Here is a 14467-nt window from a genome sequence, read left to right on the forward strand (position 1 = left end):
TGTTCGATTCCCAGGAATTCCAAATGTATTTTAATTTTATATTTCCTTGAATATTATGAATGAGTCTTGAATCGAATTATGAATCTAAATTTATCGATAAAAATCTTTTTCTTTGTATTTTGAGCTCAAATACTTTAATTTTTATAAATGAAACAGTCACTATTGACTTATATCTTGAAAATTCAACTGGCTAAAGAGGTAAATGTTTCTTTACATAATAACTCTACCCATTAAACTCTGTCTGCTTTAAATTTGATTAAAAAATAAATTTATGTTCATACGAAAATCTTTGAAATTATTTCTTATCAATATATTTTTATTTTTTATTCCTTCTTAATTTCCATTTTTGGGCATTATATTTTCTCTATATGATTTATGTGGTTGCTTTGTATACTTGTTGTTATTTTTGCACTCCAGCAGTTGGGTGAAAGAGCGAAAAGGAGAAAAAATACGTGCAGCACAGTCTTAATTAAAATTTGAAATTTGAGATTATTTGTTTATGAGTGAGTCGGCAACCATAAAGCGAGGTGAAAGTCTCAAACGATGTCAAATTTAAAATCTTTGTTTATATTTATTTTCATGTATTATTTTTATTACGATGAATTAAAATTATTATTAATAATATTACTATTATCATCATTAGTTTAAAAACGGCACTTGTTGACAAGCCTTAGATGACTTAGCAGGACCATCATGATCCATTTATTATTGTAAGAAAATTGATTTTACGCACGTTTTATGTAATTGTTCAGTTTGTTTGTAGTTGTTTTGTTGCAATATTATATTCATATTCTTTATCAATTTTTATGAATCCGATTACAATCTTTTTTGTTTCTTTTTTCTCGCGTCAATAAAATAATATATTATTTATATTGCTATTTGATAGGATAATGTTTCTAGGCGTCATTTTTTGGCTTCTAATTTATAAGAGACGTAGAAGTGTCATAAATGGTCTTATTCGAGTAGTTCTTTTTAGTTTTAGCATGCTGAGTGGACTTAGGCCTCCTCCTTGAATCTTCAATTTCGCGGCTAACTTTGCTTTCGCGTTCACTCGTCGTGAAGACGTTGGTCTTTCGAGCACTTGAAAAGTCCCCTGCGCTAGGTGCCAACTTGAGTTCCCTCGTCTCGCCCTTGCTCTTTAGCCTGCCTAACTGGTGCGGAGAGAAGTTGGCCGCGAAGGAAGGGTTGGGAAGTGCGCTCTTAACACTAATGGTGGGCAGTTTGCGGCTTTTAAGCATGGGAATGTACTTCGCTCACCTACTCCCGAGGAGACAACGGAAGCATCCGAACCATCGTAGCAAACTGCTGACGTTTTTATAATTCTCCTTCTGCGACGCGTTCATCCCCACCCACTTCTCCAAATATATTTTCTTTATGTCGAAAATATATTCTGTGCCTTCTTTATTATAATTTTATATTAAATGCCCTCATTTTTCTGAATATTCTTTTTTATCCCTCTGGCCGAAACTAATTTAAATGTGTACAAAAGGCGTTTTTTGTAAAATCTTGACCAATGATCAAAAATAGTAAAATTGGTTGCACGCAGCTCTCCACTCAATTCTCCCATCAGCTAATCTTTTCACTCCTACGTATTTCTTCTCTTTCTCATTCTTCCTTACCTATCCCATGTATTTCATCCGAGGTCTTCCTTTTCCGTTCATACCACATACTTGTCCCTCGACGATTTTCTTCATCAGGCCATCATGTCTCAAGATAAAGCCTATCAGGTTGTTCCGTCAATCAGGTTGTTCTGTGTCTTGCATGCATAAGAATGATGAATACGTGGATAGTAACTTTTGATGATATTGAAAAGTTATTGCATAGGTTCTGTAAATGCTTTGTGTATATTTTGCTTAACTTCATATGCGTTTTACATTCGATATTGTAATTCATTTTGCAGTCACTAGAGATTTGAATTTATTTTACGCACAATATTCCTTACAATGTTTTTATTTAGGTAACGGATATTTTTGGTTACATGTTGCTCTTCATTTCCACATTGAAGAATTTCGAAGTTGGCCTTACTGCTGACGTAATGCCTTACAGACTTCCTTCCTTTACCGAATGTAAATAATAACCATATGTAAGGAAGGAAATATATATTTTAATTATTATCTTCACACGCACGCTTCCCCAGCCCTAGTGCATTAGTCCTTATTACACGAATTCTCAGAAAAAGCTTTTTTAATAGGGTAGTTTTCTTCATCAAAGAAAACGAAAGGCATTATTTGTGATTCGTTACCCACCATTAGTGTATTCAAAATATAAAAATTATTTTGTTTTAGAAATCCCAGTTTAGACGAATGGCAATGGTCAATTTTAACCGCATTTGAAAAAGGCCAGATTGGCGCCCATGCGATGCCAATCCACGTGACGTCACAGGGACTTAGTTTCTATACGAGGAGATAGGAGTTTTACATCGTCTGAGATTGCCATGCATGCATGAGGCATAGATCTCAGGGAAACATCTCGTAATAATCACATATTAAATCTGCCTATGGTCGGAAAGTTTCCTGCGTTTGAAAAGGTATTAATAATCCTTTTTTAAACCAAGCGCTACCCTCTAGCATGGTACTCTGCTACCTGCTAGCAGCCTGCATCTCAGCGGCGCATATATTCTCGCCCCAAGGTCTCCTCACTCGGCTGCAGCGGGAACCAGAATGACGTCACACGCCGTTTTCCCATCATTCATACTGAGCCGTCGCGTTTTCGCGCGATTGAAATTTTTCACTTTTCATTTAATCGCGAAAAATAGATATCGTCTTTTAACAATCGTGATAACTAATAAAAGCGTGAAATGCGTACTCCAGGAGTAATAATCTTTCGATTTAGAGAATAAAAAAATAATAGGAAACCTTGTGTAGCTTTAAGATATGAAAGCTAGTTTCAGATTTTTAAATTAATGACATAAACTATTATTTTATTGAAATATTTCTACAATGTTAAGACTCCATTTGAAAGGATAGACAGTAGTTAAGTTATCGCATGACATTAATGTATCGATATCGACGGCTCATTGATAATTTTTATCTAAAATCTTGTATGATATGTGACACAATGTAGTGAAAGTTATTAATAATAGTTTAATGGACTAATTTATTTTCTCACAATGCGCTTCGTTGTTGTAACGACATTTTCAAGCACCTGTTGTTGTATCAGCGAAACCTGTCCTGCGAAATTACATTCGGTGGAAATGTTACAAATGCCTCGTATAAATAATTAATCTGCAATATTTTTAATAGTTATTTCACTTTTACAGTATTCCAGAATTACTCAAAGGAACTTGAACATTTAAAAAATCGCTACTACACAAAGGTGATAGTAAGTTTTGTGAAATATTTTTGGGAAACATCCTTTTATTTAGACTTTTTCCTCCAATTGATTTTAATAATGAAACTGATATATGGTCTTTGACAGAAATTCCCCTCTATAGAGAAAATTACTTTATGTGCGAAAACAATTTCTCACTTTAAAGTGCATTTTAATGGTATTTAAATGCAAAATATGACGAATATCTAGCACTGGTTGCACCTTCAGTGTTAAATGGCTCGTAACTTTTAGTAGTAGGTAATCCATCCATCTAATCCATGGCAACCGAGTTCAAATACTTTTATCCTTTTATCCTGATCGAACAGTATCGATTTATTTCTTTAATAATCTCTAGGTTCAGGTGTTATATGCTCCATTTCACATCCATTTCACTCGATTAGCTCTGTCTGCTTCTATATTGAAAGCTCTAATTTATTTTCACACGATAGATTATTGGAAAGTAAGTGCCTAATATGACTAGCAGAATAATATTTGCCGATGCTGTTGTTATTCCCTAGTTGTGTTTGATGATACCTCTTTAGAATATTTAACTTTCCGCCAGTCTTATAGGTCGGATTACTACATTGTATTTTTCGTCCGGATAGTGTCATACAGTCGTGTTTTTAAAATTACTCAATCAAACAGGACTTCATTTTATCCCTCATTTTTTATTTAACCTAGTCTGATATTTTTAATGTTTAAAAGAAGTAACATTATAGTGCTTCATCGTCAGTAGGTACCATGGCAACTTTTTATAGGGAGACGCGGAAAGAACGAAATTACCTCCATAGTATTTTTTCCGAATGTTTTATGTATTTGCTTTGCGGCGCAGGATACGTTTATGTCACTAATAATTTTTATGCGACTTGTTTTTTTTGTTCATAGATATTTCATAAACTTTATAGCTGAGAGTTTAACTCCAGTTCTAGGCGTAAAGAGGTTAGCAGGAATGATGTATGCGGTAGGTACGGGCCTGTTGTGAGGAGAAATCATTTCTACATTTTATTTGATGTTTACAACCGCAACTCTGCTACGTTAACAAGCCATTGGTGCTCATAAACTTCATCGTTCCGCTTTCAGACGAAAAAATTCAAGCAAACTCTCTTTTAACTCATTCAGCGCTGTCGCCTTAAAGAACATCCACGACCGAATCGAGGTTTTTGATTGGAGTTATGGACGGGATGAAGAATAAATTAGAATGTATGCGGTACGTTTTTATCTGTTAGAGTTATTCATTTACAGGGAAAAATATTTTCAGACGCTTCATATTGTTAGAACTAAAAATAATTATTGTTCATTGCTAAAAGAAGAAACTCCCTACGACTTATACGAAAGAGAACTGTCTTTCTTGTATTCATGAGATTATGATTGGAGGAATATGATTCGGTTTCATACTACTTTATCTTACTTACTTAATTAAAATACTTATACACTATATACTATACTTGAGTTGGAAGTCGGACTGGTGGTAGCAAAAATATATTCGTTATTTTGTATTAGCAACCCTTTTAATGAATATCACTTTTGCTCTTCTGCTATGGTTTTTTACGCCGTAAAAATATTTATAATCCAACGGTTCCTGCATTGCATTTATTTTAAAGCCATTCTTGAGATTTCGCCCGCATTGCCGAACGAGATGGTCATATCCGAGTGGATTTTTAAAAATGAAACTATACTTGAAAACAGGAAACCAGAGGAGTAGTTTTGAATGAAATTCCAGAAATGGGGTCGTTCACTCAGTCTCAAAATTACTATTCTTAAAAAAAATCGGTGAATGAAAGAATTGAAGAGTTGAGTTACGACGAAAAAAGTAATTCCCAATACTGTCATTGAGGATGAGCTTAAATTTAAAATACGCAAAAGTGGCCGCCCAATTTTCATGAGTTGGTGACTTAGTCAAAGTTTGGGTTCGCTCGCTCGTTCAGAGGGGGCCTTTCACTTGGGGAGGGAATCGCTCACTTAAGAGTAGGCGATTGCGAAGCAAGCTACGTGAGAGGCCGAGAAAGAGCGGAGAACTGGTGACCAACTAGGTAAGTGGGTTAGTGACGTCATCAACTCATCTTGGAATCATCTTGGAATTCATTTAGAGCGTCACTGTTTCGATGCGAATATCTTGAGAAGTAGGTGACGGATCTCTAATCTGAAAAATACGAGTATTCACGCTTTTCTATCATAATATCAAACAACGAAGTGCTGGATATTGTGAGTGAGGAGAGGCAGCTTTTGGATGGGATACGGAGGAGTCAAAAGGTATGGATGGGGCAAGTGGGGAGGGGATGATGAAAACAGTTTTAGAGGGTAGAATATTACGTAAACGAGGGAGATTAAGGAAAAGAATACGATTTTTAGATAGGATGAAAGGGAGGAGGTCTTATTTTGAATCGAAGACGGATGTGTTTGATGGGAAGGGGATTCTCCCAGAATTCTTCTTAACCTTCCGTCAGGCGCCATATTGGAATTTCTGAGTTCAGGCGCAATGTGCCTGACAGGCACAGATGTGAAAAATAATTATTAACTCTTACCATGGCTCAGTGGTACACTTTTAAAGTTTAAAGGACCATTATGAGTGCAGTCAAACACTTAAGTAATACCTTTTGTGCCATGCATAGACACGTTAGCATGCCGTCATCCGATTTAGCAAGGTACGATTTAGCGTGCTCTTTAGGTTATTAAATATTATCATTATGTTTAATGTATTTTAGCATGAGAGTTCCATATGATCAGTGTTTTTTATTTTGATATCATATTTAGCTAGGAATGCTTTTATTTTGCTTCATTGTAAATAAAATAATATAAGGATAGATAATATAAAATAATATAACTTGAAAAAATAACTAAAAAGCATAATCTTACAACAATAAAAAAAATGCATCGAGCGAGTTGGATGGTTTTATCTACCTTGACGGTAAAATGGCCCCGTTTGGTCCAAATTAATCACAAGGTGGAACTTCATACGGAAATCATTGTCATCATCTTTTGCAATTCTACCCATATATATGTCTCCACAGCACTTTGTCTCTTTTTATCACTTTCTTAATTCCTTCCTTCTTTGATGTCCGTCAGCATTCCACGCCCCATCCCTCTTCCTTCTTGCCTTGCCTTCTTATTTTCAATTTATCTCAGAACACTCGTTTCTTCTCCTATTCTCCTTCGTACTTCTTCATTCGTAATCTTATCTTCATAGCCTTGTACCCTGGTGACCTCACACAGCAGGAGCCAGACGTCATGCGAGCTTTCCCAAGCATTCATACTTAGCCGTCGCGTTTTCACGCCCTTTTCACTTTTCATTTAATCCCCAAAAAAGATATCGTCAATTAAGAATCTAAAAGCGCTAAGTACGTACTCCATGAGCAATAATATTTCGATTTAGGCAATAAAATAAATAGTAAACCATCCCATTCCGCGTTTAATTTCTTCTCCACAATTGCTATTCTAGGTAACTAATCTTCCAAGGAACTTGAAGGAATGTATTAGTTTTAATATTTCGTCCTTGAACCATATATTTAAGGTTGATGTCTGTTGTTGTAAGGTTGATGACGGTTGATGTTAAGGACCATATGTTTGAACCTTCTGCCTTTGATGTTCTCATTACCTTAGTCTTGCGGAAGTTCATCCTGTGATTTTATTAACCAAAGACAGGATGTAGGAAAAGCCCATTATCCGGGGTAGAGAATTATATTTGTCAAATGAAGTGATAGATACGTGGCTGCCCTAATTCAGTATTTGGCTTGACCTACTGATGTTCATGTCAGGATGATTACTAAGCGAGCACTTAAGATTCACGCGGGGGGTACATAGAGATTAGCAAATCACCATTGTTCTCTTAGAGGGTGGTACTCCTTGAGCATCTGCCAAATCACGGCTGGCGGTCAGGGGAGTCTATCATGCGGTGATTTTAATGACAACCTCACTGTGTCTCCCGCTGTCGTTGTAAGTGATCTTCTCTCGGCTCGTACAGCGAATGAATTCAGTGTGGTTCGTTTCCGGACTGTGTTTACGTGCGGTAGTGGAAGTGAATATGTAAATAGAGGCGTGCGAAATCAGGATGGGAGCATTAATTCATTTCCGCCCAGAAACCTTTCCGCTTGAGATAGGAAATATATTTATGTGCGTTTCTTCTATGGTCGTTTAAGTAATCCAGTGAAATACTTTGGTGATAAATTAACTTGTTCTTCAGGATGACCCCTAGTCATAAAGCTAAAGAGGGTGGAAACGAGATCAGAATCTAATCTCGTTAAATTTCGTCGGGTGATCTTGATAAAAAGGATAAATCTTCAGGTTAATCATATTTTTGGATGAAGGAAAGTTAAAATAATCCTTAAAATTCCATTTTCTGTTCAAATTTACGATACTTTCGTGTAAATTTAATAGCAATATTCGTACATCTTGGATGAATAAAATTCAACTTTTTTTCACGGAATTTTTATGAAAACACGACGATGGTGGAATGCTGTGGAATCAAGTAAAATTTTTTTCACCCAAAATGCTCAGAATACTCCTCAAATTATCAGCGGAAACCACCAACAATATTTGCCTATATTGAATCTTCAATTCGCTCCCGTCTCTTTCCGCCTGAGGGTTTATTTCAACCGACTTCAGAAATAAACTAATGAGTGGAATATGTTATTGCAAGCTTCGGCAAAATATTTTTGACAATTTGACAGTAATACGGAGTGCGAAGTGAATATCTTGGACTTGAAAACACGAGTGAATGATTAATAACGAGAGCGGAGGTCACGTCTCTAATCGTCCACCCATCCCTCGGCTGCCAAACACTTATCCTTTTCCACTCCCACGCGGGCTCCAACTGGTGGTGACGAAGCTGCGAGCATCCTGCAAGTATGACGTGAACCACCGTACGATATCTCACCGTACCAGTTCCGCTTGCTACTGCCTGGAGATCGGTCGCATCACCACACTCTTATGTGCCGGACCGAAAGTGTTAATTTCCATATTTCTCGTGTTACTAATACATAAGTTTTTGGAGAGTACTTGCTGAAGGCCGTCCTTGCTTTCTATAGGAATTTTAACAACAGAATAATCGAATCCATTTGAAAAATGCTCAAGTAAGTGGCAGGACAGTGAACAGTTTATTTTGTGACCAAGTTACTCGACAGCGCAATTACTATGATGAGGACAGACGTCATTAATCTGTGAGTCTGTGCAGTGAACTCTGCCATCATTAATCACAAGAATCATTTACACTGTGTGGCCAATGGAACTTCATGAGTTGGAATTTTGAGAAAAATATAAGCGATTTTTCGCTAATGGAATTCGACCTCGAAGTTTTAATATCCTTTAATTCTCTCTTCCCGTAAGGAAACTTGAATGTTTTACTCTCATTTGGCATTCCAGTGTAATGTGAGTGTGAGTGTAGTGTGAATGAGAGAGATTGAAGATCAGCGGACTGATGACATTTCTCTGATTTACTTTACAAATATTTCTGGTGTGACGTAAACCGATTCCAGATTGCAATATCAAAACCTGACGCATTGCGAACCTGATAAAACATTGGGAAGAACATTCAGTTATTTTATGCCATATGGGTAGGATTGTGCTTATTTTGGTACATTATATCGTCATTTTTAGGTTTAGAATAGGACATGGCTCAGACTGACTAATTTATTGATTAATTTAGGAGAGAAATTTCTCTCTATTACCGTACTGGTCCGCGACAGTGGTGTCTCATTCTCCTAGTCCTCTTTTCATAAGAGTTCTCCATTGATGTAGCCCGTATAAATTTTTCTGATTGATTCACGATCTATGTGCGGAGGAACTCCAGCAGCTTCTTCCACCGATCTTGAGTGAATTGTAGAGTTTTTTTTTGCTTTCAATTTGGAGAATTAGCTAATCCTGCATCTACCTAGATAACCTTTTCTGTCTCACTAATTGCGGCCCTGAATATCACCTCCTCGAACATTTTTCTTCCGTGAGTGGAACTAGGATGTGCAAGTGAACGAAGACCTCAAGAAGTGCTGTTAACAATGGAAGATGACTCATCTTCGGATGACCCTAAGAACTTCACCATTGAGGATTCTGGACCCGCGGAGACACGCCGCTCGAGTGCTAAAAGAATCCGTCGGGACCAGAGTTTTCCTCACCACAGGCTCCTCTACTTCTTCCTCGGCGTCCTGTTCCTTTCTCAGGCTGCCATTTCCTTCCTGCTCTACTCCTACGTTTCGCGCGTCGAGAGTGCTTGCTTTGACGCTCGCGGCAGTTTAACCAAGGGAGCCCGGCAGGTCACCACCGTCGTGGAGGAGGATGAGCAGGATCTTGTGACTGGCAGCGGGGAGGACTGGTCTCTGCCTTTGCCGGAGGCCGAGAGCAGGCGTCGTCGTCGACGATCCGTGTTCCGGGGAGAGAACAACGTGCACTATTCTTGGGACGCTACCGTGGACTTTCTGAATCCGGAGCAGAGGAAGGTGTTGGAGGAGAAGGAGAAGTCGAGGCCGAGGGAGGACGCTGCGTCCAATCCACTCGTTTGGTTGACCTCTTACTCCAGAATACCGGTCAGTTTTCATGATATCTTGCGTTCACCAAATCTTAACTCTCTTCGTATCTCTCTCTCTCTTCGAAGCTTATCAGCCTTCAGTTTATTTAAAAATTCCACAATCATTCGCCTTGACCGGGATTCGAACCCGAATACCCCGATTTTCGGTCGAGTGCCTTAGCGTCCAACTCACTCGTTTGGATGACCTCTTACTCCAGAATACCGGTCAGTTTTCATGATATCTTGCGTTCACCAAATCTTAACTATCTTCGTATGGAAGCTTATCAGGCTTCAGTTCGGTTAAAAATTCCACAATCATTCTCCTTGACCGGGACTCGAGCCCGGATCCCCCGATTTTCGGTCGAGTGCTTTAGCCAGTTATGCTACCGAGGTGTCATTACCCTCTGTGAAAATATTTGCCTAAACTACTGGATCGGAAAACGGTGGATCGAAGTTCAAATCCTGGTGTGGGTGAATAGTTTTTCTCATTGGAATTTTCACACAATTTGTGCTTTACGAGTGACTCCGTAAATTTATCACCGTGGCTATTCCTGGTACAGATACTTAAAGAAAATTAGTTTGTGGACAATTTTAACATCCATATTGTAATTTCCCTTATCCCGATGGCTATTGACTGCTTCAGTTATTATTAATTTACTTAATTATGGGGAATTTGTAACTCCATCCAAAAAATTCTCAATGTAGTGATAATTCGTCGTTATGGCTTTACTATCATCTTCAAAATATGTAGGAAAATGTTTATTTTTCGGTTTCTAGCCGGAAATATTTACTCTGAAGATTATGATTGAGGAATGTAAAAGTTTTAAAATACCCTGGCTTTCAGTGGTTAAGCTCTGCACCACGGATTTTTAGCAATGACTGAGTACCGATCAGTTTTTCTTCCGTTCACCAAAACATAAATCTCTTCGAAAAGAAGCGTATCAGGCACCAGTTTGTGGAATTATTTAACGTTCATTTTTTTAATTTTAATAGTTATTATAAGAATAATGTTTATTCTATACAAAATTACAATTTTTAGTTTTGCATATGTATTTAGAAATCCCATTGGAATTGAGACTCCGTTTTTGGATTTCCGACTCGTTTTACTTTTGGAATATTTTGCATATGTTGCTACATATTTGAGCAAAGGTGCACCAATGCTGGCAGTTACAAGAGAAATTCACGCGTTGAACAAAGGTCTTTGGATTGTTTAAATCATTTCGACTATTGATTGCTTCAGTTATCTTTTCTTTACAAAATTTGTACAACTTGTAACTTCATCCAGCAATTTCTAAAGTTAGTTGAATTTTGATTTTATGACTTCATTAATAGCTCCAAAAAGTGAATGAAAATGTGTTTCTGGGCTGAAAACTGTGAACGTTATACTTTTGAAGTTTATCAATAAGGCGATGTAAAAGTCACAAAGTAGCGTCAGTTATGATAATGCGTCACTATCATAACTACCGGTCTATAATAATCCTAAAATTGGTTTACCGCGGCTCTATACTCACATCTTCCATCAGCTAATCTTTTCATTAGGAATGGCACTAGAAACTAAACGAAACTCAAATCCAGTAAAATTTCAATAGTTTCGTTCCCGGGAGTGGAATTTAGAAACGAAACGAAATGGATTTAAACCCGGGGAGCTAAACTCAGGGTAGAAACGAAATCGGAGTCAAAACTACTTCGGGTGCTACTACTACTAAAACTCTGGGACGAAACGAAACGCAGTTAATGCTTCGCACCGGAGGGACCACGTGCTTCACCTTTGAAGAGTTTAGTTTCGACCCACACACCGAGTACCAAGTTAGGTTGAATGAAGTAGATACTCGGCCTACCGCCATTAAATTCATGATGCACTCACATTTTTACCACCAACAGGAGAACGGTGAACGCAAACTGGCCATTCGAATTTTTAGCTAAATGTTTTAACCTCTCTGCATGTATGCCAAACGTAATGGGTCGAAACAATTCCCTCGTATGCGCCCCTCCGCTAAAACTCTGGTATCGAAATTTAACTATGAGTCGCGGAGTATCGATTAATATAGTTTCGTTCCTGGGAGTAAAGTTTCGTCCCGGGTCGAGATTTTTATTTCGTGCGGGAACGACACTAAACCTAGGCCTCGAATTTTCGTTTTCCTCCGGGTTGAAAACGGAATATTCTCGCTTCGTTTCACTCACCATCCCTGCTTTTCATGCTTACGCATTTGTTCTCTTTCACATCCGTTTTACAGTTTCATATACTTCATTTGAAGTCCTCCTTTTCCATCCTAACCATCCACTTTTCCCTCGACGATTGTCTTCATCAGGCCATCATGTCTCAAGATATGGATTCTAAGGTTATTCCGTTTTCTTGTCAAGGTTTTCATGCCATTCTACCATATTCTACCATACTCTTCTAGAACTTCCTCAGTACTAACGCGGTCGATCCATTTGATTCTCATCATTTTTCTGTTGTACCACTTTTCGGAGGCCTCTGCCCTTGATTTCTCCGCGGCTGTCATTGCCGATGCCTATCTTTCGTTGAGAAGCATACTCCAAATATAAGCTCTAGTAAATTATTTCCCTACTTCTTCACATGAATTTCTAGATTTAGTAGATAATTTTGGTGTAATGTTCTTTTCACCTAGGATATTTTGCCGATAATTTCATTCTTTCTTCTCAAATACTGGTATTCAGCTTACTAAATATCTAAATTTAGTCGCCTCTTCAAGTTTTCGGTTATCTATTTTAATGTTATTTCTCACTTCTTCTTTTATACTGCGTATACTAATATCTTATTTGTCTTGGTGCTTATTTAAGGGCTGATATCTTCCCATTAGCCTTCGCATATTTGCCACGATCTTCTTCTAATCAATCTCTGACTCTGCTAAGACCACTATCTCATCGGGAAATCGTAACACGATAATTTGTTTTCCATGTATATTCAAAAACTGACGACTTTTTCTTTAATTTCATCGACGGCTATCTCTATGTAACGATAACGACTCACTTAAATTTTCAAATACGATGCTTAAAATATACGGAATTCAAACAAGATTGGCGGGAGCGATTCGTACCGCAAAAAGAAGTTTGCTTGTATCCAGGTGAGCGTGGCAATATCTGGGTGTCTCCCCTAACTCCGTGAATTAGGAGCACTCGACAGTAGAAGTTCTCATCCCTGGCGTGGCCTTGTTCCCAGAGCAGCGCCTACTTTGCCCATTGTTTGGCCTCGTTACACTTCTTTTCGTGGATGGTCGAGGGGAAAAAATGCTTTTATTTTATTTTTTTTTCAAAATAAAATCTCCGCTGCCCCATTCGCGAGCCCTCAGGGTTCCATTGACACCACTCCGCTGAAACTGCTGAGTTAGCCACCGAGTGTGGAGTCGGCGCGAGGACCCAGATAGCGGCGTGTGTGTATTTATCCGCCTTTAAAGGTGCACATCGCTTATGATCGCACGGACGAGTACTCTCTCACGAATATGCACTTAATTAGGCATCGTCCCATGAATATTATCAGTTAACACTAGAAGGACGGCAGGGGTCATTTGACCCATCCTCAGAATTCAAATTTATTTTTCTCTTATTAAAATATATTTTTACATTCTGAAACTTTTTCACTTTATTCATTATGGTCTATATGTTGATAAATTCTAGAAAATTCAACTATAATGTTTTGTATTAAATTTTTATGACATGTTATACCTAGAAGGACGGCTGGGGGTCATTTGACCAAATTATTCCAAAATATATTTTAGGGGTCAAATGACCCCTAGCCGTCCTTTTAGGTAGCGCGGAACTCCCGTCCTCCTAGTGTTAAAAACTCTGCAAATAGGTGAGGTATCCATATCTTTTACTAAAAAAAACGTATTCTGGTTAATATCATGTTCGAAAAAAATAGTTTGCCACCAGTAACTGGGAATTCCACGCTGTTGATAATGATTATAAATTCATTATTCTAGGAGTCGGAACACCTTAAATACAAAGTATTCTATTACAAAGAGTGCGTTGACAATAGACATACGGGTAACACGGAATCGTACAACAATATGAAAAAACTTAATTTCTTCTTCAAACCCTAGATGATAATTAAACGTTTCAATGTATAAATAGAACAGTTAACTCTGTTGAAAATAACACATGTGTAACAAAATAATCATGCAACATTATGAAAATACTGCATTTCTTCTTCCAAATCTAAATGAGCATGTAACGTATAAATAATCAAATACATTTATCAATTAACTCCCGCTACAATTAACTCAGTCAGCATTCAGGGAAGATGTCGGAAATCATTTCCTCTTCATAAGTTTATTGAATTAATACTATCAATATCATAAATGAACCACTTGGTTCACTTCAGCCGTTATTTGGACATACCAAGGATTGATTTTTTTATTAATGCCATTGTCTAAAAATAGTTCATCAACTTTACTTGAATGCGATTAAATCCTTAATTGTTTCGAAGCATAAATCGTGTGTGTTCGAATGATAAAGGGATACTGATTCCTTATTCCTTTGAAACTGCTGCTAGAGATTCATTAACTGTTGAAAGGGTGAATGATTATATGGGATAAACTGGACCATCCTCTCAAATCATATCTTATTACCTAAAAATAAAAAAACTTTTTTTTAATGTTTAGCACTATAAATTTTCAAACCAAAGGTTCAACTTAGATTTGAATGTCA

General features: G+C 37.5%; 1 protein-coding gene across 1 annotated transcript in view; it reads left to right on the forward strand.

Annotated features, from left to right (window-relative positions):
- The first annotated feature begins 8207 nt into the window (after positions 1–8207).
- The window catches only part of LOC124164884, an 889966-nt gene continuing 883706 nt past the window's right edge, over positions 8208–14467 (forward strand). Inside the window, exon 1 of the mRNA XM_046542109.1 lies at positions 8208–9818. Coding sequence (XP_046398065.1) covers positions 9294–9818 — 525 coding nt within the window. The 5' untranslated portion in view covers positions 8208–9293. The remainder of the gene's footprint in view (positions 9819–14467) is intronic.

This window comes from Ischnura elegans, chromosome 9, assembly GCF_921293095.1.
Source record: "Ischnura elegans chromosome 9, ioIscEleg1.1, whole genome shotgun sequence".
In the NCBI taxonomy this organism is placed as follows: domain Eukaryota; kingdom Metazoa; phylum Arthropoda; class Insecta; order Odonata; family Coenagrionidae; genus Ischnura; species Ischnura elegans.